Source organism: Cavia porcellus, unplaced genomic scaffold (assembly GCF_034190915.1).
Source record: "Cavia porcellus strain 051 isolate PalLab524CR breed Dunkin Hartley unplaced genomic scaffold, mCavPor4.1 scaffold_6, whole genome shotgun sequence".
NCBI lineage: Eukaryota > Metazoa > Chordata > Mammalia > Rodentia > Caviidae > Cavia > Cavia porcellus.
The window spans coordinates 48,639,776-48,661,867 of NW_026947489.1; the positions used below are offsets into that span (position 1 = coordinate 48,639,776).

Below are 22,092 nucleotides of genomic sequence, written 5' to 3' on the forward strand. Positions count from 1 at the left end.
GAAGCCCAAAATGGATATATTTTGTCTGAATACTCTGTATTGCTTGTTAACAAATCTCAAGAGCCTACGCTGGTGGCTTCTACCTAGCAGACATGCAAGCAGCATCTATGGAAAGTGGAGTAGTGAACGCCTATTTCTGCGTGTGTACTGTGTATCAAGCCCTTGATAGGCACATTTTCTGTTTCAGTCCTAACAATGACTAGAGAGAGGACTATTAGAACACCCATGCCTAGCTTGTGGAAACTGAGGCACAGGGAGCATAAGAGGCTTGCCAAATACCGTTTGGGGGAACTTTATTCATTTAACTATTTTTCAGTTTAATTCTATGTCCTATACAGCGTTTGCCTTGGTGAGCTTTTCAGAAAATACCTTTGGACGATGGATAGGTGGAAGGATGAATGAATGAGCAAAGGCGTGAAGGAAAAAGAACCCTCGACCCCTGCCCTCTGTCGTCCGCCCTCCCCCTCTCCGAGAGCAGCACCAGGCTTCGTAGCCGCAACGGAACCTGAGGGCAACGGCAGTAGTTTCCCGCGAACGAGCCGGGCGGTGTTGGGTGAGCACACAGGAAGCAGACGGCGAGTGGCCCGGAGCGGTGAGTGCCGGGAGCCCGCGGGGCTGCGGGACGCTGGGTGTGGGGCGCGGGGGGTTCGGGACACGGGGCGCGGGGCCAGGTCGTGGAATGGAGCCGCTGGAGTGGAGCTGGCCTGGCGGTGCCGCGGCCGCAGGCCCCAGGGCGACGCGGCGTGGAGGGATGTGGGAGCCCGGCAAGGCCGGCGTAGCGCTTGTCGGTGGTCCGCCAAGGGAGGCAGAAGTCCAGGATTCGAGTTCTAGTGCCGTCCTGACTGGGGGCCCGCACCCGCTTTCCTCTTCGGGCTTCAGTGCGTTCCCACCCAAAATGCGGCCAACACTGTGCGAGGTGTGCATGGGCGGGTTGGTTCATTCATTCTGGAGCTGCAGGTGGCTACAGTCTCTAGCTGAATCGTTCGCTAACGAAATCCCCCTCCATCCATCCCCACCCCCACGTCTGGGGTGTTGGATATAATTAGCAGAGGGAAATTCTTTAGGGCAGAATATCTGCTTTTAAAACAGGATATGTTTGAACATACATGCTGACATACTGAAATTATGGAATGAGAATTCTGGTTACTTAGAAGAGAATGCACATTGTCAATGCATTGCATATTGTGAAAACAGAAATATTTGCTAATTACATTCACAACTCATCATCTGTGATCTGCATAGTTAAATGAGGTATTTAAAGCAGATGGTGCATTCTCATCTGAAGCAAAAGTTAAAATGATTTATTCAGGCTTTTACCACTAGTAAATTATGTTCTCACCACCACAAAGCTAGGGCTAAGATTTAGTCCTAGACGGTTGGACCAGTTTTCACTCTCGTTTGCCTTATCACTCCGTTATTTTTATAATACACAAATCATTTGTTGGTGACCAAAGGGAGTTTCTGGGTCAGGCATGGTCTGTCTGTCTGTCTCTTTCTTTTGGGAGACAGGGTCTTATTATGTGGTTCAGGCTGGCCATGAACGCCTAGCTCAGATTGGCCTCGAACTCAGCACTTCTCTTTCCTCAGTCTCCTATAATCCCTCAATTGATATTACAGGCTTGCACCACCACACCCAGCAGGAATAGCCTCTTAAAAGGTTTCCGGACCTCTAGATCGTTCCCTAATTTATTGGCATCTTTTCCTTTTGCTCTTCCAAGATTTGACCTGCATACCATTGAATCCCAGCTCTGTGTCTTCTGTTCAGTGTCTCCTGGCTTCAAACTGCCCAGATGCCACTGGACTTTTCCTTGAACACATTCTCCAACTAATTGCCCAAGTACACAACTTAATTTGGTTGTTCTTCTCACCTGCAATCAGTTGCTCAAGTGCTGCTAATTTCTGTTTTCTAAAGACCTCCAAATCCACTCCCTCACCATTTCTCTCATTCTTTTCTGCTGTAAGGTGTTCAGAAATTATGACAATAACTTCCTACTGGCTCTGATTAGCTTTGATTTCAGCTTCTACTGTACCATCCCATTTTGCATTCTGCTGAAAAGTGAACTTCCTATTGTTTAAGTGTGATCAGTCATATCACTTACCTGCTTTAGTCATTTATTTTCATTGTCTTCTGCACAAGATGTCCTGAAGTCCTTATTGTGGGTTCTTTTCTCACATTTCTTTACCCTCTTCTGTCTCTTCTCTTGAGAAACCAGTGTTTCTAAGAGTCTGGTATAGTACTGACCTCCATTACAATTAGAGGAATGCTTGCTAAAATTGCAGACAGCAGTTAAATTCCAGAACAAGTGAGCATTTTTGAAGAGGGTCATAATGCCCCCAAAATAATGTTTTTTATTTTTAAAAAGTTCTGTACATTTTTGACAAGCTTTACACTAACTATTCAGAACTCCTATGTAGACATACTGCTATGCCCACCCTGAATATATCCATATCAGACCATTTGTCAGGGCTCAGGACGTTACCACAGAATATGACACCTTGGCATTTGAGGAAGCAGCAGAAGTGGGAAGATCACTCCCTGACCTTCTCATACTCTTCCCTGAAGTAGACCATGAAAGAGTTCAGAGTATGTGTTCTTATTCTGTGAAAGACTTCCATGCCAGAGCTACCCATCCCATACATGAAGGAAGGAGATACTCTTGTCCCTGAAGCTGCAAGGACAGAGGAGAATCTGAACAAAAAGGCTCAGCTGTGTTCTCTTATTATTACTACTAGAGTCTACTCCTTTGTTCAGTTATGTTTGTGCACAACTGTCACTAAACAACACAGAAATACATAGGTTTTCCTACTTGGGCCCTTGTTTTTGAAGGTTCTGGTGTCAGATAAAGTTGGATTAAGTAAATTTGTATGATTTTCTCTGTTTAATCTTTTTCTCAGCTTTGAAACTAGTGATGGGTGAGCGGTCTCTTTTCTCCTATACTACCTGTTTTTCTCTGAATATGCTGGCTTTTTGCTTTAGTTAAGCCTGTCTTAGTTCAGGCTGCTAGAATAAAAGAGTGGAAGTGCATAAGACTGGGTCCAGTGAACCCATCCCTTACTTTTCTATTGTAAATTTGTGCTCTAGCATAATAGTAACTGGCAATGTGTCTCAGTACTTTTCCCTGACAGATACAGGAAGCAATCTATGTGTTTACCCACTTGGTATGATGAACAGCAAGGTGTGTTCACATGTTTAAAAGTGGCAAAGTAGGATTTTTACCTACCTAATGCTCCATGTAACTTTGTTTTGTTTATATTTGCCTGAGCATCACAGAGGGTCCAGTAGATGCACACCATTCCAGGATTTGCTAAAAAAAAAAAAAAAAAAAAATATATATATATATATATATATATATATATATTTTCTTTTGATTTTTCTGGTAGAATTAGTCCAATTTCAGTACAATGAAAAATCAGATTTGCAAGTTTTGGAGGAGGTCAAAAGTGAATCATCAGATTACTTATGCATGAATGATGATGATAATCCATTATGGTAAAATACATGCTTTCATAACAGAAGGGTGGTGTAGATGGATGAAGGTGTTGATGAAGATGATGATGATGATGATAACAACTTTGATGTTGGCCATGTGAGCCAAACTTCCTGTGACAGTGAAATGGTGCAAGAATTGACTGATACAGACGTAGGGTATGAAAATCCCCTTGATTCAGATGATGAAAACAGCAATGTAAATACATATTTGATTAGTAAAAATGTTGCAAAATGGCCATGCAACCAAATAGAACAATCCAACATTAGAACTAGGTCTGAAAATATAGTTAGGATATTGGCAAGGATGAAAGGTCTTGGACAGAATGCCAGCACTGCCATTTAGTGTTGGAAATTGTAACAGTTGAAATGTTACAAGATGCTATGAAATACACAAAGAATGAAATACAGATAAAAGATTCTATATGCACCAATGGCCATATTTAAAAGTGTATTTATTATGAAACCTATTTAGCAGGGATTTCACATGATGATTGCAAGAATACAGAAGACTGAAAAGCAGTGTGAAGATATGGCATAAAAATGTATGCCCTTATCAATGCCAGGACTATGCTTTCAATTTAAATATTTATCCTGGAATTCAGGCATCAAGTCCCTAGTTGTACAGTAATAAACCAAATGATGTTGTGAACAGACTTATTGCTCCCATTTCCTGAACTAATCAGACTATTAGTTCGACAGTTGGTTTATTGTTTCCAGTTGACGTTACATTTGCTAAGAGAGCACAAGTTGACTAGCATGGAAACTATACACAGGAACAAAGCTGAAATTCCAAATGAAGTATTGTAATTTCAAAGCAGAGAATTCTATATCTATAGTACAATCTTAGAATTTCAGAAGGCTATAACATGGGCCTTATATATGGCAACATTTAACCATGATGGAAATACTGATAGGGAAACCTTGACAAAACAGAAACTTGGATGGAAACTTTTCAACAACAAAACCAAAGGTGGGGTGGATGTTGTTGAAGAGTTATGCAGCAACTGTGATGTCATTTGAAACACAAATTATTGGCCAATGGTTGTGTTTAACGCAGTCGTAAACGTGTGGCATAAATAGTTTGATAGTTTCCAAAGAAAATAACAAGTGCAAAATATGGAGAAATTTTCCTTAAGGCTTAGGAATGGAGCTCATAAGAGAACATTTACAGCAGAGGAAAAAGAAGTATTTCTGCCCAGGGAAGTATGGAAAAAAAATTGTGGCATGCACTGGTGAGGTGACAGGTACAGGTAGGCACAGCATCACAAAGACCTTTACAACAATAGGAAAACAAAAAAGATGTCAACTGTGCCCTATAGAAGAAAGTACAGGAAAACAACATATGTGCTATCAATGTAAGCAGTACGTGTGTATGGAACATGCAGCTGCATATGTGAAGACTGCTTGGGTGTGACACTTGAAGCAAAGTTTGTGTCTGTGGTAGACTTGTTTTTACATTGTAGTTCACATAGGTTTTTATTTTTGATGTTATCTTTAGGTCTTATAAGCAAGTAAACAACTAATGTGAAAATGCTGATGTCTAGTCTAAGCGCTCATTATAGATTCGATATTTTATCTCCCTATTAAGCGCATGTTGTACAGTATAGTAGGAAGATCCTGACAAAGCAGAGGTGACAAGGCTGTCACACAGGAAAAGAGAGCTAAGCACACATGCTGTCAGTGTAAGCAAGGCATGTACATGGAACATGCAGTTGTCATCATAAAGACTGCCTTGGGTGGACAGTTGAAGCAAAGCTTATTTTTATGGTGGAGTTCTGTTGGTATTTTCACTGTAGTTAATAGAGGAATCTATTTCTGATGTTATCTTTTACGTTTTGTAAGCAAGTACACAACTGATGTGAAAATGTTGATGTTTATTCTAAACACAATACGCAGTGAGAAATTAATACTTTATTGATATTTTATGTTCTTGTTAGCTATACACTGTATAATATAATAAGACCCTCCTGCCAAAAGGCAAGACCACTGAGATGTCAGGTATATCCTACAAACAGGCCAGGAAGGCAAAACATGTGTGCCATCGGTGTAAGTGATGCATGTTTAGGGAGTGTGTTTTTGTCATGTGTGCAGACTGCCTTAGGGGTGATAATTAAAGTAAAGATTATTTTTTGATAAAATACTATTGTAATTTTCATTATAGTTCATATAAGAATTTGCATTGTTCTTTTTTAGATTAAGTCTAAATACCAAAACAATTGATGTTGAAAATTTGGATGCTTTTTTTATAAATGCTCACTAAATACTAAAATATTACCGTGATTTTTCCTATTAAGTACTTATTATTTAATATGAAACTTATAAAATTAAAATTAATAATTCATCAGTATATTCTAAATATGAATAAACATGGGTCTGATAGACCCATGTTTCTGTGCCTTGATGACAAAATTAGTGTTATGTTCCTTTTAAACAACAGAGATTCCTCGCAGTTCTAGCAGCCACAAGTCTGAAATCGAGGTGCCGGCAGTGGGCACCTTGGTGAGGACCCTCTTCATGGTTTACACATGGCTGTTTGTCTGTGTCCTCACATTTTGGGTAGAGAGAGAAAGGAAACATAATGAATGAACCTCTCTGGTATGTCTTTTCCCAGGGGCACTTACCCCATTCATGAGGGTGTTTCCTTACACCTCCCAAAGGCTCTTAGTCCTAATGCCATCTCACTGGGGATTAGGACTTGAACATATGATTTCAGAAGGACACATCCAGATGACAGCATTCACACGAGTTGGTGACTCTTTAATCTTCAAGACTGAAAACTTCTGATCCTGCATGGCGTCTTCACTCCCAGTCTGGGTTAGGTCTGTGCTTGTGGATAGGGCCTGTGCTCACCCCCTAGCTTTCATCTCACTACATCGCAGCATCATTGTGTAATTGCATTGTGATTGTGGGTTTAGGAGTTGGGAGCACTTGACTTTCTCTCCTGTGAGATAGCTCCCGGCACAGAGCCGGCATATAGGTATTTATCAAAGGCCTTTTGAGTGAAGGAGTGGTTTAAGGTGGGTTGGAGAGCAGTTCAACAGTTAGAGGGGTCTTCGGGACCTTTTTTGCCACTCTGGACAGGATCCAGGATTCATGGGCCAGTGGGCTCCCTAGTCCTGGCATCATTGTTGCCACAGGAGAGGTGCAGCTTTCCATGAGAGGACTTCTAATCAGTGTGGTCTATAGGGAGTTGTAAAAGAACTGGACTTCTCAGTGGAAGGAGCTGTTTTCATGATCTCTTTACTTCCCCCACATGTTGTCATTAGTACTTTTGCTTACATTTGTATGCTTATTTATTTATTTATTTAAATTTTTATTTTAAAGAGGGTAAAACAAAACATAAAAAAAAACAGAACAAAGCAGATCAGAGGAAAACAATGTGACACAGGATTTCAAAGTAAGACAACAGGAGATCAACACTGTCTACCATAATGTCTCTTGTTTTCTTCTAAATAGTTGTCCATATCTTCACACACAATGAATTAATATAAAACAAAATAGTATAAAACTAATCAAAGCAGGATAATAGAAGCATTACAGGTCTTCAAAACCAGACAATAGGAAAATCAACAATGGCTACTGTAATGTCTCTTGTTCTTTTCAAAATAGCTGTCCATACCTTCATATATGTTGAAATTAAATAATACAAAACAGACTAAAACCTCTTTAAACAAAGAATAAAAGCATTACTGGATTTCACAGCATGATGATAGGAAATCAGCAAAGGATATCATAATGTCTCTTCAAAGTAGCTGTTCATATCGTCACGCATAATACAGTCGATTCTCATAAACTGTTTAGAAGTTTTAGGCGTGTATAAGTCTCTACATGTACATCTATCTTTTCTGTATTAGAGGGAAAAACAAAACAAAACAAAACACTAGAAAAACAGTAAACAAAAAAGACAACCAAGAGCAAAGAACTCAAAACAATGACAATAATAGGCCTTAAAAACAAGGTGGTAGGAACATAATTAAGGTTGTTATTTTACATAGTGATCTCCAAAAGAGTTCCTCAGTTTACCAGGCACAAACATCCAAAATTTATCCAATCCTATGAATGTTAACAATTTTGTTCCAATAACTAATAGAATTTGTAGCACAATCATCTTAGCTATCTTAAGTGTGTTTATACAAATTTAGATACTTTTTCTTTTCCCTTTTTTTTCTCCTTTTCCTTGAATTATTTTTCCCCCTTTGAGCAGATTTTTACCCTTTCACAGTATTTATTGAGGATTTTGTATCTTAAATATGTTTTCCCTTTCTTACACTAGGGAGACTATACGGTATTTACACATGTGAGTTTGATTTATTTCACTTACGAGTATGGCCTCAAATTGCATCCATTTACCTATAAAACTCTCAATGTGATCATTCTTTATAGCTGTACCCTTTATAGTAGTACTCCATTTTATAAAAGTACCACATCTTTTTAATCCACTCCTCAGGTTGTTTCCAATATCTGGTTACTACAAATTGTGCAGCTGTAAACATGGGTGCACATGTATCACTGTGGTATGATGTTTTCATTTCTTCTGGAAATATGCTCAGAAGTGGAATAGTTGGATCAAGTGGGACTTCCAATCCCAGCTTTCTGAGGAACCTCCACACTGATTTCCACAGTGGTTGCACCAGTCTGCACTCCCACTAACAGTGCAGAAGTGTTCCTTTTTCCTCACAGCCTCTCCAGCATTTGTTGTTGGTAGTTTTCTTGATCCTGGCCATTGTTTCTGGAGTGAGATGAAATCTCAGTGTGGTTTTAATTTGCATTTCTCAAATGACCAGTGATGCTGAACATTTTTTCATGTATTTATTTGCCATTTATATTTCTTCATCTGAGAACTGTGTATTCATCTCAGATGCCCATTTTTGGATTGGGTCTTTGAATTTTGGGGCTCTGATTTTTTTTTTTTTTTTTTTTTTTGTAATTCTTTATATGTTCTAGGTAGAAGTCCTTTGAGGGACAGTTGACTAAGATTTTTTCAAAATTCATGGGTTTCCTTTTTACTCTGTTGGAGATTTCTTTTGACATGCAAAAACTTTTTAATAAGACAAGATCTCTTTGCTCTATTCAATATTCTCAATTGGTTTTGTAATGTTCCGTTTTTGGTTTGATTTTGCTATATCTAATTGACTGGACAACTATTGTGCAGATAATGAGATATACTGTGGTACCTATTACTACCATCCCAGCATCCTGCTGTAAAGTTCTGTACCAATTTCACTGCATTGTCTTGATTGGCTTTGTTCTGTTGTATTTGTACTACTTTCAAAATAAAATTTAAAAAAAAAGACGAGATTTCAGTTATTGATTCTGGGAAGTATTTCCCATATGGTTTGATTTTAGTATTTCTTTAGAAAATTGTACTACTTTTAGATTACATATATAGTTGAATTTTAAAAATCACCTTCCATCACAGAATGTAGAGGAAATGGCTTTAAATTTTTTTTAAATTTGTACTGCTATTTTTTTAATCTATAGTTCTATGTGAACATAATGGGATAATACCAATTATGTGTCTTTTTATCATGCTAATTTCATTTGACATATTTTGAGTTTCTTTCACATTTTAAAAATTCTCAGGAAAACAGCTTTAATTGCTACAAATCATACAGTGAATAAACATTTGTTAAATAGCTGTTATGTACCAGATCTTGAGGCATGGAATCTAGTAGTGGGCAGAACAAAAGCCTCATGAAGTTTACATTCCTGTGGGATAAACTTATTAATAGAATAGCAAATAAGTATCATCAAGTGATAAGTGCTACAGAGAAGACTATCAGAATATGTATATATTTTGTCACTTTGTTTTTTAGTGAAATTGTGCTGAGTTCTCTTTCTTCTAGGGGTATATGAATGTCTACCTCATTGTATTTTGGCATCAGTGAATATGGTAATTAAAAATTTGTTAATTTTATAGGTGAGTAATGGTAGTCTTTTATGATCTGCTTGTCTTTGATTACCCTGTAAGCTGAGCATTTTAACATAGTGCTTCTTCTCCACTGAGTTTTCTTTGTATGTTTTCTGCTTACTTTCCTAGTGAGGGCCTGGAGTTTTCTTCTGTTTTGACTAAGTCCTTACTAATGTGTTGCTGGGTCCATTATATATAAAACGGACTGACATATTTTCTTAAAACACTGGTTGTAAAAAGAAAAAGAGATTGTAAAAAGAAAAACCAGAGAAAGCCTGGAAATCTTTTTCTTTCTGCCCCTCCTTCTTTTAAATACAATGAAGAAAAATTGATGGGGAGGTGGCTAGATGAGAAGGTGACAGTAATGAGACTTGAAGGGTAAAGATGAGGAGAGACCAGAGCACACTTGCAAAGGAGACAGCCAAAAGGAAGGAAAAGAGAAAGCGGATGAAAGAATGGGGGAAGAGAAATAAGGTGCTACATGATTACCTGAGACAATTATATTTCTTTTTTCTATTTCTGCCTCCCCTAATCTAGGAAAATCTCTAAGAGAAGATGACCGTGTTCTTTAAAACACTTCGAAATCACTGGAAGAAAACCACAGCTGGGCTCTGCCTGCTGACATGGGGAGGCCACTGGCTGTATGGAAAACACTGGTAAATATGGACTTATCACCACCCCCACCTGCACCCGCACACACAGAGCAGTCCAGAAGGGCATGAGGTTGAGATTCTTTTTACCTGTTTGTCTCTGTAAAACACTGAGACAACACTGAAAAAAAAATTGTTCAGACCAAAACCAAGACAGCAAAGGCTTCCTATTGTAATCAGTTATGTATCCTTGAAACTCGAGGGAACCATTAACACTCATATAATAGTGTTATAATAGTGAAGTTGGAAAGGAAGCTATTTTTATTCATCTTATTTAGAGATGAAGAAATTAGGGCCCATCCTTAAGGGAGTAAAGTCCTTTCTCAAGTTCATGGTGGATGGGAATTGGAACTCGTGTATCTCCCTGGGACTTTCCTTCTTTTGTTCTTTGGCTCTGTCACCATTCCGGCTGCTGGGTGCGTATTAGCTCTCTGTCCTCCTTCCCCTGTGACTACCTTCATCTATCCCATTAGCCTAGTTTAATTTAAATGAGACAGAGACTCTCAACCTTTTTGTTTGAATAAGGAATTCAGTGCAATCATGGATTTTATTAGCCGTTGGGCATAGAGGGAAAAGAAAGTACCAAAGCTCCTCTTCTGGTTTAATATGGTAATAAGACTTAAATAAACAGAGATGTGTTTGTACAGAAATCATAAAAGGCATTAAAACAGCCAATCAAATTGCAGTTTTTTGTGGATCTGGTATCTGTCACAGCTTAATATAATGCAGTAACACTAAAATCCAGATGTCTTAAAAGATTGCTTTATTAAATAGAAAACAGACTGGGTGTCTTTTGTATTAGAAGTCTCCACATTGGAAAGGAGATTCAGATTTGCTTTTGTGAATATTCTCAAGTCACCACTGTCAGAAATAACTATAATGCACTGTGGTGTCTGCTTTTTGGTAGCTGTACTGGTTGCAACCTAACCCTCTTCTTTTCCTTCGAAATATTCTTTTTTTTTTTTAAATTATTGGTACTGGGAATCGAACTCACAACTGCCTGCTCGCAGGGCAGGTGCTTATGCCACTGAGCTAAATCCCCAGCCCCCCTTCGAAATATTCTTGAAGGTGAGCATTTGAGTTCTATGCGTTAATGTACAAGAAAAGAGCAGACTATTTTTAATACAAAACAAGACCAGAATGCCACAGATATTTTAACAAGTGTTATATAAGGCATGTAATGTTTGGCTTGTCCTCCCTTTTCTAACTATACATAAGCCCTGCAGCAGAGGCTTCTGTACCTCCTTGTAGGAACTCTGAGCTACACAGGGCACCCTCCTTCCCACCAGGGCTTACTATGCTTCCATAACTCAGTGAAGACTTGAGGAACTGTGTCTGTTATTCAGGATGTACACAGAGATAAACTGTGATGATTTCTTGCCCTTGTAGTCTTGAGACGTTAAAGAAAGGCCCAATAGGTCTCCAGCAGGAGAAGGCCTTATTTTGAATTGGTTCTGAAACAGCTTGAACTGGAAATGTGGATGGAGCCTGGAGGCCTCCTTCTGCTCTGTCCAGCCTTCAAGGATACTGCCTCACACTCAAACCCTCATTGTCTTCTTGCTTTTCTTTTTTCTACACTTTTCTTCTGCATGCCTTTCGTAGTATTTAGCCCCTTTTATTTTTGAGTTGTGGTGAAAAACACGTAACATCAAATTTACCACCTGAAGCACCTGTGAATGTACAGCTCAGGGTGTTAAGCTTATTCACATTGTTGTACAACAGGTCTCTAGAACATTTGTGTTTTGTAACACTGAAAGTCTATGTGGTTGAACAATAACTCCCCTTTTTCTGCCCTTTCCAGCTCCTGCAATCACCCTTCTGCTCTCATTTTCTATATAGTATTTGTCTTTTTGTGACTGGCTTTTGTTTACTTAGCCGAACCTCCTTAGGGTTCACCCATACTGTATCATGTGGAGGGATTTCTTTATGAAGGCTGATTAATTACTGTCCCATTGGATTTCTGGACCACATTTTCATCATTCCTCTGTCAATGGACATGTGGAGATGCTTCTGTTCCTTGGCTATTGGGACTCATGCTGTCTTGAACTTTGGATATGCAAATATCTTTAACTTTCTGCATTTAACAGAATTTAGAGAACATGCATAGAAGTGAGATTGCTAGGTCTTCACTTTTTTTTTTTTTTTTTTAGTGTCAGGAATTGAACTCAGGACCTTGTACTTGCCAGGCAGGCGCTTATGCCACTGACCTATATCCCCAGCCTAGAGATTGCTAGAGTTTGTGATAGTTCTGTTTTTATTTTTTGAGGGACTTTTGTACTGTTTCCCATGGCCACTGTATCATTTTACAAATCCCAGCAGCACTACATAGAGTTCTGATTTCTCCTCATCCTCACAGATAATATGTTTGTTTTGTTTTTTGATAGTAATGCCATCTTGATGCATGTGACTGATAGCTCATTGCAGTTTTGATTTGTGGTTCTCTAATAATCAATGATATCAAGCACTTTTTTTATATCTGTTGGTCACTTACATATCTTCTTTGAAGAAACATCTGTTCAGATCTTTTGCCTGATTTTCAGTGGGGTTATTTGTTGGTTATTATTATTTTTTAATTGTTGTTAAGTTGTTGTAGGATTTCTTTATATATTCTGGATATTAAGCCTTGAGAACATACATGAATTGCAAATACTTTTCCTCATTTTATATGTTGTTTCAGTTTGTTAAGTTTGCCCATTGATGTACAGAAGTTTTAAAATTGTTGTAGTTCCATTTATCTGTTTTTTGCTCTTTGTGCCTTTGGGACTAATGTGTAAGAAATCATTGCCAAATCCAAAGTCATGAAGATTTTCCTGTATGTTTCCATCCAGGAATTTTATAGTTTTAGGTCTATGTTTAGTCTGTTTTTTTGAGTTAAATTTTATATATGGTATACGATGAAGGTTCTGCTTGATTTTTTGACATGTGGCTATCCTGGTTTCCTGACACCATTTGTGGAAAAGCATCCTGTTGCGTTGTTTCAGTACTCTAGCCAAAGACCTTTTGATCACATATGTGAGGATCTATTTCTGGGCTCTCTTTCTGTCCCATTGGTCTATGTATTTGTCCTTATCCCACTTCTACACTGTTTTGATTATTATAGCTTTGTAATGAGTCTTGACATTAGGAAGTACAAAACCTTCAACTTTGTTCTATTTCCAGATGTTTAAAGGTATTTGGAGTCACTTTAACATAGATTCCATTTGAATTTTAGGATTAGTTTTTTCCTATTTGTACCAAAAATGCCATGAGATTTTGATAGGTATTGCCTTGAATATGTAGATCACTTTGTGGTCTGGACATTTTTTTTTTTTTTTTTTTTTTTTGTCTTTTTCCTTTTCATCGGTACCGGGCATCGAACTCACAACTGCCTGCTTGCAAGGTAGGTGCTTATGCCACTGAGCTAAATCCTCAGCCCCCGTGGTCTGGACATTTTAACAGAATTAAGTTTTTTAATCTGTGAATATGGATGTCTTTCTATTTATTTGTTTTTGTAGCTTTTATTGTGTTTAAGTTTACTCCTAAATATTTTATTTTCTTCGATCCTCTTATAAATGGGATTGATGTCTTAAGTTGTATTTATTGTTTTTTTCATGGTGTTGCTGATTGAACCCAGGGCCTTTGGACACCAGGAAAACACTGCTTCTGAACTGCATCCCTAGCCCGAGATTGCTTTCTTAAGTGTTTCCTTCTTTTCCAACACGTTAGGACTATGTTGAATAGTAGGGCAAAAGAATATCCTTGTGTTGTTTATGATCTTAAAAGAAAAGTTTTCACGTTTTGTCATAGAGTATAAGGGTAGCTGTGGGCTTGTTATGTTGAATATTTTCCTTCTGTTGCCTTGCTAAAAACACAAAAATTTTTTGTATTCCAAATCTTTTACAGAGTAGAAGCTGCTTTCCCCTTTCAACTGGGTTGTATGCGGTGTATTAGACATCTCTTGGTTCCTCTTTCAAACCAGTACTTCTTTCAAACCATTATTCTTCCATCTTAAAAACCTTTCTCCTTCAAGGTGCATTATATCTGGATACCTTAGCTATCCCCTTTCTGGAATTGCATCTACATTAGACTTAGTCTGTGGTGCCCGGCTTGTCAGTGTCCTTTTCTTTCTAAAATCTTTTATCTCTCGAATGCCCAGTGTGTCCCTGTGGATAATCTAACATTCTGTGCCCCCTTTTCTTGACCTTGTCTGCCCCTGGGACTTTCACAACCCTCTGCCCTCTTTCAACTCCATTCCGCCACCAGCAGCCTTGCCATTGATTGATTGAATGCTAAACCTGATCACCTGTTGTCCCTGTTCCATTTAGGAAATAGGGAACTTTAGCATCCTGGTCTCATTACTGTCTTCTGTTATTCCAGTTTTCTCATGTATTTACTTCTATTCTTTAGTGTTACCCAGACTTATTTGCCCTTTTGGTTTTTTCCCAATCTGTCACTTTTCCCTGCTTTTCACTTTTTCCCTGTCCTGGGTTCTTTGATCCACCACATCATGTATTTCTCAATATTAATTTTCACCCATCCTGCTTGGGCCTTTTAACCTTCTGTCTCCTCCCCATTTATCACAACGAAACTTTTTGAATAGGCTCTTTGTACCTCCTGCCTCCTACTTATATCACCTTCTATTCAGTCTTCCTAAGAATGTTCATCAGATTTATAATTACTTTTTATAGCTGCTGTTGCTGGTATTTATAGCAACTTCAACAACTTCTACTTCTGTTCCTCCTCCTTCTCCTTCCTCTTCCTTCTCTTCATCTTTCTTTTTTCCTCCTCTTCCTTGTCTCCTATTTCTTCTCTTCTACTTCCTTCTCTTCTTCCTTTTGTCTTATTCTTTTTTTCTTCTCCTATTCCCCTTCTCTTCCTCCTCCTCCTCCTTTTTCTCCTTCTTTTCCTCTTTTTTCTTTTTCTTCTGCTCCTCCCCTTTCTTCTTCTTCTTCTTCTGTTTTTGAGACAGGGTTTTGCAGTGCAGCCCAGACCAGCCGTGAATTCACAGGCTTTCTGCCTTATTTGCTCACGTGCTTCTTTATTCTTCTTGACTGCTCAGCTCATCTTTCCTGGAATCCTTTACCCCTTACCTTTGACTCCCAAACTCCTGTTTTTCCTTCCCTCACTATCCCTGGCTCTTCTTGCCCTCTGTCACACCTCCCCTGTACCCAGCCTTGAGAACAGCAGTTTCGGGGCTCTGCCCTGGGCCTTGTCATGTCTTGTTCTCTCCTGGCTTGATCTCACCCACGCTTCAGTCACCACCTCTACATGGCTGAGTCCCAGATTTTTATCTCCATAAAGACCTGTTCTGAGTTCCAGAACAGAACTCCATCCAGCTGCTTGCTTATCTATTTGGATGCCTTGCAGGTGCCTTAAACTAAAAATTAAAAACTTCCCTGCTAAACCTGTTTCTTCTAAGTAATTGGTAACATCATTTAATTTTCTAATTTCCAAACTAGAAATTTGCATCAATTCCCTTTTACCCTCCTTCACATTCACTTTTTGAACCTTAAAGTGACTTTGTACTCTCACGATCTCCTGATGTTCAGTTTCTCCGTTGTTACCCCTCCTCTATTCTGCCATCCCATCTTACCTGGGATCTGAACAGCACCTAACTGATCGCCTTGCACTTACTCGTGCCTGTTTTTGATTTGTAAATTATTGCCAGAGTGGTTCACAGGTTCAGACTGCCATCGGCTTTTAGAATAAAGTCCCAAATCTTAGGAGCTGTAGGAGAGCTTGGCCCAGTCTGCATACATCTCCAGCCTTGCTGCGCTCTGTCTACATGCTGACGCACAGAACTTTTGGGTCTTCCAAAGTGATTGATCTTTTCTATTTCAGGCTTGTGGGACGGTCTTGCCAAGGAGGACTCCTCCTGACACCCGCACTTGTTTGCCAATCAGCTACTGTGTGTTTAGGTTGCAGATGTTATTTCTTCTAGCAGTCTTTTCCTGTTCCTTGCAGTCTGGGTTAGGAAGATTGTCCAACTCAGTTTTCTCCATAGTGCTTTGAATTGCTCCTATGTAATATCCGTTGCTATTGTAATTATTTAGTTCTGCTTGTTTCTTTGCTTGTGGAGCCTAAAACAGAAACCATGTTAGTCTTGCTCAGTGTTGTTCTGAAAGTGCCCTCCAGTTTCCATTTAACTTCTGTAAACTTTGTAGATGATCCCAACCCTACTGTTATTTCCAGGTGTGATACATAGATTTTAGGGGCTATGGTGTTTCTCTCACCCAGATCTTGCTTCTATGTTGTTATTCTGTATAAATAGAAAAAAAAACTTTTTGGATCTGATGTAGGAAAATTTTGTATTTTAATTTATTTTTATTTGCTCCTTTCTTATTTCTGTCCTTGGTTTATCTTTTGACACAAGATATTTTTAGGTTTTATTCTTTTTTTTGGTCTTTTTCCTTTTTATCAGTACCGGGGATCGAACTCACGACTGCCTGCTTGCAAGGCAGGTGCTTATTTTGCTGAGCTAAATCCCCAGCCCCATTGCAGGCTTTATTCTATTGTTCATAGTATTTATAAATTTTCTTCTCTACTGGGAAATCCTCTGTCTTCTTTTTTCCCTTTTCTCCCAAGTATCAAAGAAAAAGTCTATGCTTTAGAAAAGTCCCCCACTGCATAATTTCCCCGCAGCAGGTTGCAGCAGTTGACAGGAGTGGCAAGGACCGCTCTCAGCTTGAAAAGAGCAATTGAAAAGGAGAAAATGGCCCTGTTTGCTGAAAGTATTTAAGTATTGCTCATTCCTCTTCAACTGCTCTTACTGAGCTTTCTGGGTTCCCTGGGGAAGCTTGTGCTCCAGGTTCCTCAGTTCATCATGTCAGCAGTTTACCTGCAATAGCTTTGCACTGATTTTTGGTCCTTTTAGTGGCAAAGTGTCTGCTAATAAAAGGTAGTGCAAAAAAGGAGGCAGTGTAGAATAAGAGTTGGCTCTGGAATCAGACCAAGGTGACACTTGCCAGCAGAATGACCCTTGGCTCTCAAAGCTTTTGGTCCCTTATCTGTAGCATGGGGGGTAATGCCAGTATTTCCTTGGGTAGTTGAGGCATTGAATGAGATAACTGTAAAGCTCTTAGTTTAGGGTTTGCCCCATATAAAAGTTCTGTAAGTGCTAGTATGTGAAAATAAATTTGATATATAAAATACTCAGCACTCTGGGAATTTACACAAGGGGCTTTTAATGACTGACAGTGAATGAGTGAGACACAGGCAGGAGGGCAACAAGATGAAGACCTGCCAGACGGCCTGATGGGATGGGAGCCTTTTGTCTATGTCACCATCCATGTGTAGCAAGACAGCTCAACAATTCTAGTTTTAAGGCAGACTCCACATGGTTATAAAAGATGCAGGGCATAAGCACTTGAGACCAGCAAACTGTGTCCATGCCTTGTCTTGTTGGCACTGGGGACCTTGTGCTTGCTCTTCCTAGCTCCTGCCTGTCTCCCTGTGGTTGTGGCTGGTAATCTTGGCACCACTTCTCGGCAGTTACCAAAGGCTCTGCTCCTGCTTAGTTCTGGCTCCTGGCCCTCAGCTAATTCTGTTGGGTCAGTGCTTCTGGCACCAATTCTGCCACCCACCTTGGCTTGTGACCCAAGATTGCTTCTTGTTTATTTCACTGAAGGATCCAGCCCAGTGGTGGGGAACCTACAGCTTGCGTGCCACAGCAGGCATTTGTATCATGGAAAGCTCTAAAGGTTCGTCATCACTCTCTCTTGAGTTGGAGTTCTGGTAAGCTCTTCCTCCAGATTTTTAAACCTCACAAATCACTTCACATTACCTTTTGAGGCACATATAGCCATGGTCCTGAGCCTTATAAGTTATTATTAATATTAGAGGTTTTTCTCCAAACACAGGAACGTGAATCATGATTACTGAACATTGGATTTTCTAAGCATTAGTAGGGGCTACTTTTTAAGTTCTGTGGTTTAAAAAAAGTTTTTAAGAGGTAAAAATAAATGGTTATGAGTTTATCTAAGGGATATGTTCAGTGTCATTCAATTTTATTGAGAATTTGGTAATAATAGCTGCCATTTAATCAGTGATTGCCGACATGATTCTGAGCATTTTGCTTTTATCAACTTGTTTTATCTTTCTAATAACTGTGGGATGGTTATTAGTCTTACACCAGCATGAGATTGATAGTCCTACAGCAATGATGAAGAAGCAGAGGAAACTGGACAGATTAGGTGATTTGTCCAACCTCACATAGCTGGTAATGTCAAGCCACGAATCAGAATCAGGTAGTGTTAATCCTGACCTCTCCAAATGACTCAGCTGGTTACCGGGCCTCAGCTATCACGAGAGACCTGAAGAACTGTAATCTGTGACAGCTTTATACCAGAAGGCCTGAGGTGATGCAGTGCTTTTGAATCTTGGCTTCAGAGTTAACTGGCTACAGGGTTTTTAGTCTTGCCTTCACCACTTTCTGGATGTGTGACTTTGAGCAGGTTAGTTAAGCTTGCTAAACATAATTTATTTACTGTCACAACATTATTGAGAATCACAGCTCCTAGCATAAAATGAAAATAGAACCTATTTTTGTGATACATCCATGAGGCAGTATGTGCTACGTCCTTTTTGAAGGATGTAAAATAAACATTGGCATGCCACGGAAAAAAAAGTTTTTAAAAAATGTCCTATGGTAATTTTAACTGTGCAAAAATTAGAATAGTAAGGAGTTCCCATGTAATATTACCCAGCTAAAACAAATATCACCACTTCATTTGTTACATAGTTTAATAACAAGCTGCTGATTTAGACTGCACACCTACACCACAATCTCAGCACTTGAGAGGCTAAGACAGGAGGATTGTGAGTTTGAGGTCTGGGCTATATAGCGAGTTCTGGGGTAGGGCCAGGGCCAGTCTGAACAACAAAGTGAGATCCTGTCTCAAAAAAGTGAACAAACAAACAAAAACAGACTGGGCACCTGTACTGGGCCCAGTAAAGCTAAATCACAGTAACTGAGCTTTGGTTGATTGTAGAAGGCACTGACCCTACGACTAATTAACTAAGCGATAAACAACCAGCTAAGTTAAGCCCTCTAGAGATGACTGGCAGGTGGACAAAGTGGTTGCAGATTAAGTTATTTCATGTGCCTCATGCCTTGTCTCTGCAAATGCTGAAGTTCTGAGGACTCTGGTTCTGGGAACTGTTGAATTCATGAATCATTTTTGCTTTGTTTTGTTCAAATAACCTCTACTAAATTGGTCCAAGGAATTTTCCTTAGTAATCTCGTATTATCTATGTCTCCTACTTTTCACTTTTATTAGGAGCATTTGGAAGCAAATTTGAGGTATCATTTTTACCATAAATACTTCAGTACCTTATTTTCAATGAGACAAAAAAATCAGAATGCCATTATCATGAACTTAATAAAATTATAGTGTTTTTCTTTTACCTAATAGTCTGGTTTATCATTCTCTTGTCCCCAAATTGTCTTTTGCACTGTTTTGTTCAAGTCAATATGGAAATAAATTTCGTGTACATTTATGTCTGCCACTGGAGTCTCATAAACTATAGTTCCCCTCACAGTATCTGTTTAGAAGCCAAGTCTACTTTTGCTCTAGAGTTTTTCACTACATCTGGCAGAGAGCTTCGCTATAGTGTTCTCTGTGCAGAATCACACTGGAGACTGGGGGTACAAAAAACCCCCCAAAAACTGTGATGTTGACCCTGATTTTATTTAAAATTATTATGTATTGTATTCATCATAATCTTTTTGCAATTCCTTTTTATTTTGTGAACTATTCAAGTCTTTATCTCTGTTATTGCATTTTTTTGTTGTCTGTTTTTGGCATACAGTGCCCTTCAGTTTTGCAAATGAGACTGGTACCTCACTTACCTCCTTCTTGCCTTGTTCAACTTGTTCCTGCATCCCTCCTGGGTCTCATCAACTGGGGATTAGATCCAGAATGTAGAGCTTTGTTACTCAGAGTGCATGCCAGGATTCTGCTGTATTAGCAACTCCTGGGGGTTCTTAGAAATATAGAATCTCAGGGACCAACCTGATTCTGTTAAGAAAGAACCTACATTTTTACCTAGGCCCCAGGTGACTTGTCTGCACATTGTAGTTTGAGAGGTGTTGATTGGGAGGTATAATTAGATTTTGGTATAACTCATTTGGCAAGAATGTTTTTATAGGTACAGTGGATTTCTTGCGATCACCGTAGCAGGTGCATAATATCCGAGTGTCCTGTGGTGATATTAAAATTGATTAGTGGATTCAGATGTGAGCAGTTCCGCCCCCCAGGAGAAAGTTAAAAAGGATCACTTCTGGGAGCTCAGTCAGGCAAAATGACTAAGGGGAGGCTCTACAGCCAGGCGGTGTAGATTTGAATCTCAGCCTTACAGTTGTCAGCAGTGCTGCCCTGGGAAGCTACTTAATCTCTCTCTGCGTGGATTCTCTTTCTGTAAACCTGGTGATAGTAGTAACACATCTCTTTGAGTTGTAATACGGAGTTTTTTAGAGTAGTGTCTGCCACAAAGAGCACTCTTGGTCGTAAGTAGCACATCTTTTCTTCCTCTGTGGGCTTTTCGCTCTTGAGGAAAAGCATCATAACAAAGCTGTCGTTTGAGTTTTGCCTTGCAGCATGAGTGGGATAGTGTTCTCGGTGGTCTCTTAATTACAGGAGCACAGACAAGAAATGGAAGGGCACAGTGTGTTTGTGGAGCTTGATAAACAATTGACTGGAGAGTTGCATGTTTTCAGAGCTACATCCCTGTCTCTTTTTTACATTTTACTTTGAGACAGTCTCACTGAGTCTCTAAATTGCTCAGGCTGGATTTGAACTTGTGCTCCTCCTGCCTCAGCCTCCCAGAGTACTGGGATTACACACCTGTGCCATCATGCTTGCCACGTTATTAATATATTTGGGAAATAAATCATAACATTGTGTGTGTGAGGAGATTTGTGTCAAGTGCCTGATTCAGTGCCTGGCTTAGCCCTCCATGAATACTAGCTGTTATTTTTACTAGATGATTGGCTGGGTTTTTGGTTAACAAAGAAGAATGTAGGAGAAACAATTTTGTTGGCTTTAAGACTAGGGTAGCCAATGCTACGGAAAGAGAAAAGTCGCAAGGAAGAGTGGCTGGAGGAGGGGATGGTATTGTTTCAGATGTGCTGATTCGGAGACCTTGACAGGAGATCTAGGGTGAAATGTGTTAGATGCCAGGGTAAATTACGCATGAACAACACTTGGCTAGACTCGTGTTTTCTTTTGGTGTGGAGTATGGTTTCAGTAATGTCTTGTGCTTCATTCTTCAGTAGCTCAGGGGTTTCTGACAAAGGTGCTTTACCTTAATGCCCGTTCCAATCAGCCTGACTACCTTGAGTGGTCTGGAGCCCAGCGAGTTGAAGGATTATCTCCCTCGTGGCTTTTCCTCATTTCAGATTTTGTTGCAATTTTGAGAAAGCAGTTTGTTTTGCTTTTCAGCCATTTCAAAGTTCATCTTTTTCCTCTGTGCACAGGCTGATGCTGAAATAGGGTGCTATTTCAAGAAGCTCGCTTATAGGCAATTAAATAACATGCCTGTCAGCCTAGGTTTGATAGGAAATAGAGGGGCTTTTCTAAAAAAGTGGAACAAAGTTTAATTATATTCCTTTGCCTTTCAGCTCATTTCTTAGATTATCTAGAAAACAAATTTCTTTTTAAAAAAATCTGTATTGTTTACTTCTTCCCATATGTCTATTGAAAGGAGGCTCAGATGGAAAGGCAGGAGATATGCTGGAGTTATATTTGTTCTGTTGATTTCACATAATTTTTAGAGATTTTTATATCCATTGTTTAGCTGTTCCAAGCACTGCAGAGAGAATAATCATAGCTGATGCTAAAACTAGCTGCTCTCTAGGTAATGGTCAACATCTCAAATGTTGCAGAATGGCAAAATACTGACAAAAGTAGCCATTTATATATTTGCAGGTCAGAAGTTGGCCCAATCTGTCATGTACTCTGGTGCCCAAAGAGAATACCATTTCATGGAGGCTATTTATAGAGAACAGTTAGGCAAGAAGGGATAGGAAAAGACTGTCATCTGACACTGTCTTCTGGAATACC

At 39.3% G+C, this 22,092-nt stretch overlaps 1 protein-coding gene across 7 annotated transcripts in view; it reads left to right on the forward strand.

The window, feature by feature from the left end:
• Positions 1-442: 442 nt before the first annotated feature.
• The window catches only part of Agk (acylglycerol kinase), a 90,794-nt gene continuing 69,144 nt past the window's right edge, over positions 443-22,092 (forward strand). For 3 of the 7 annotated variants that reach the window (XM_023567554.2, XM_063250616.1, XM_063250617.1), the window contains exons 1-2: positions 443-592; positions 9,939-10,057. In XM_023567554.2, the coding sequence (XP_023423322.1) occupies positions 9,957-10,057 (101 nt within the window). In that variant the 5' untranslated portion in view covers positions 443-592; positions 9,939-9,956. Of the gene's footprint in view, positions 593-700; positions 917-9,938; positions 10,058-20,397; positions 20,538-22,092 lie in introns of those variants that run through there. The other 4 variants (XM_003475435.5, XM_063250618.1, XM_023567555.2 and 1 more) reach the window with 4 other exon arrangements.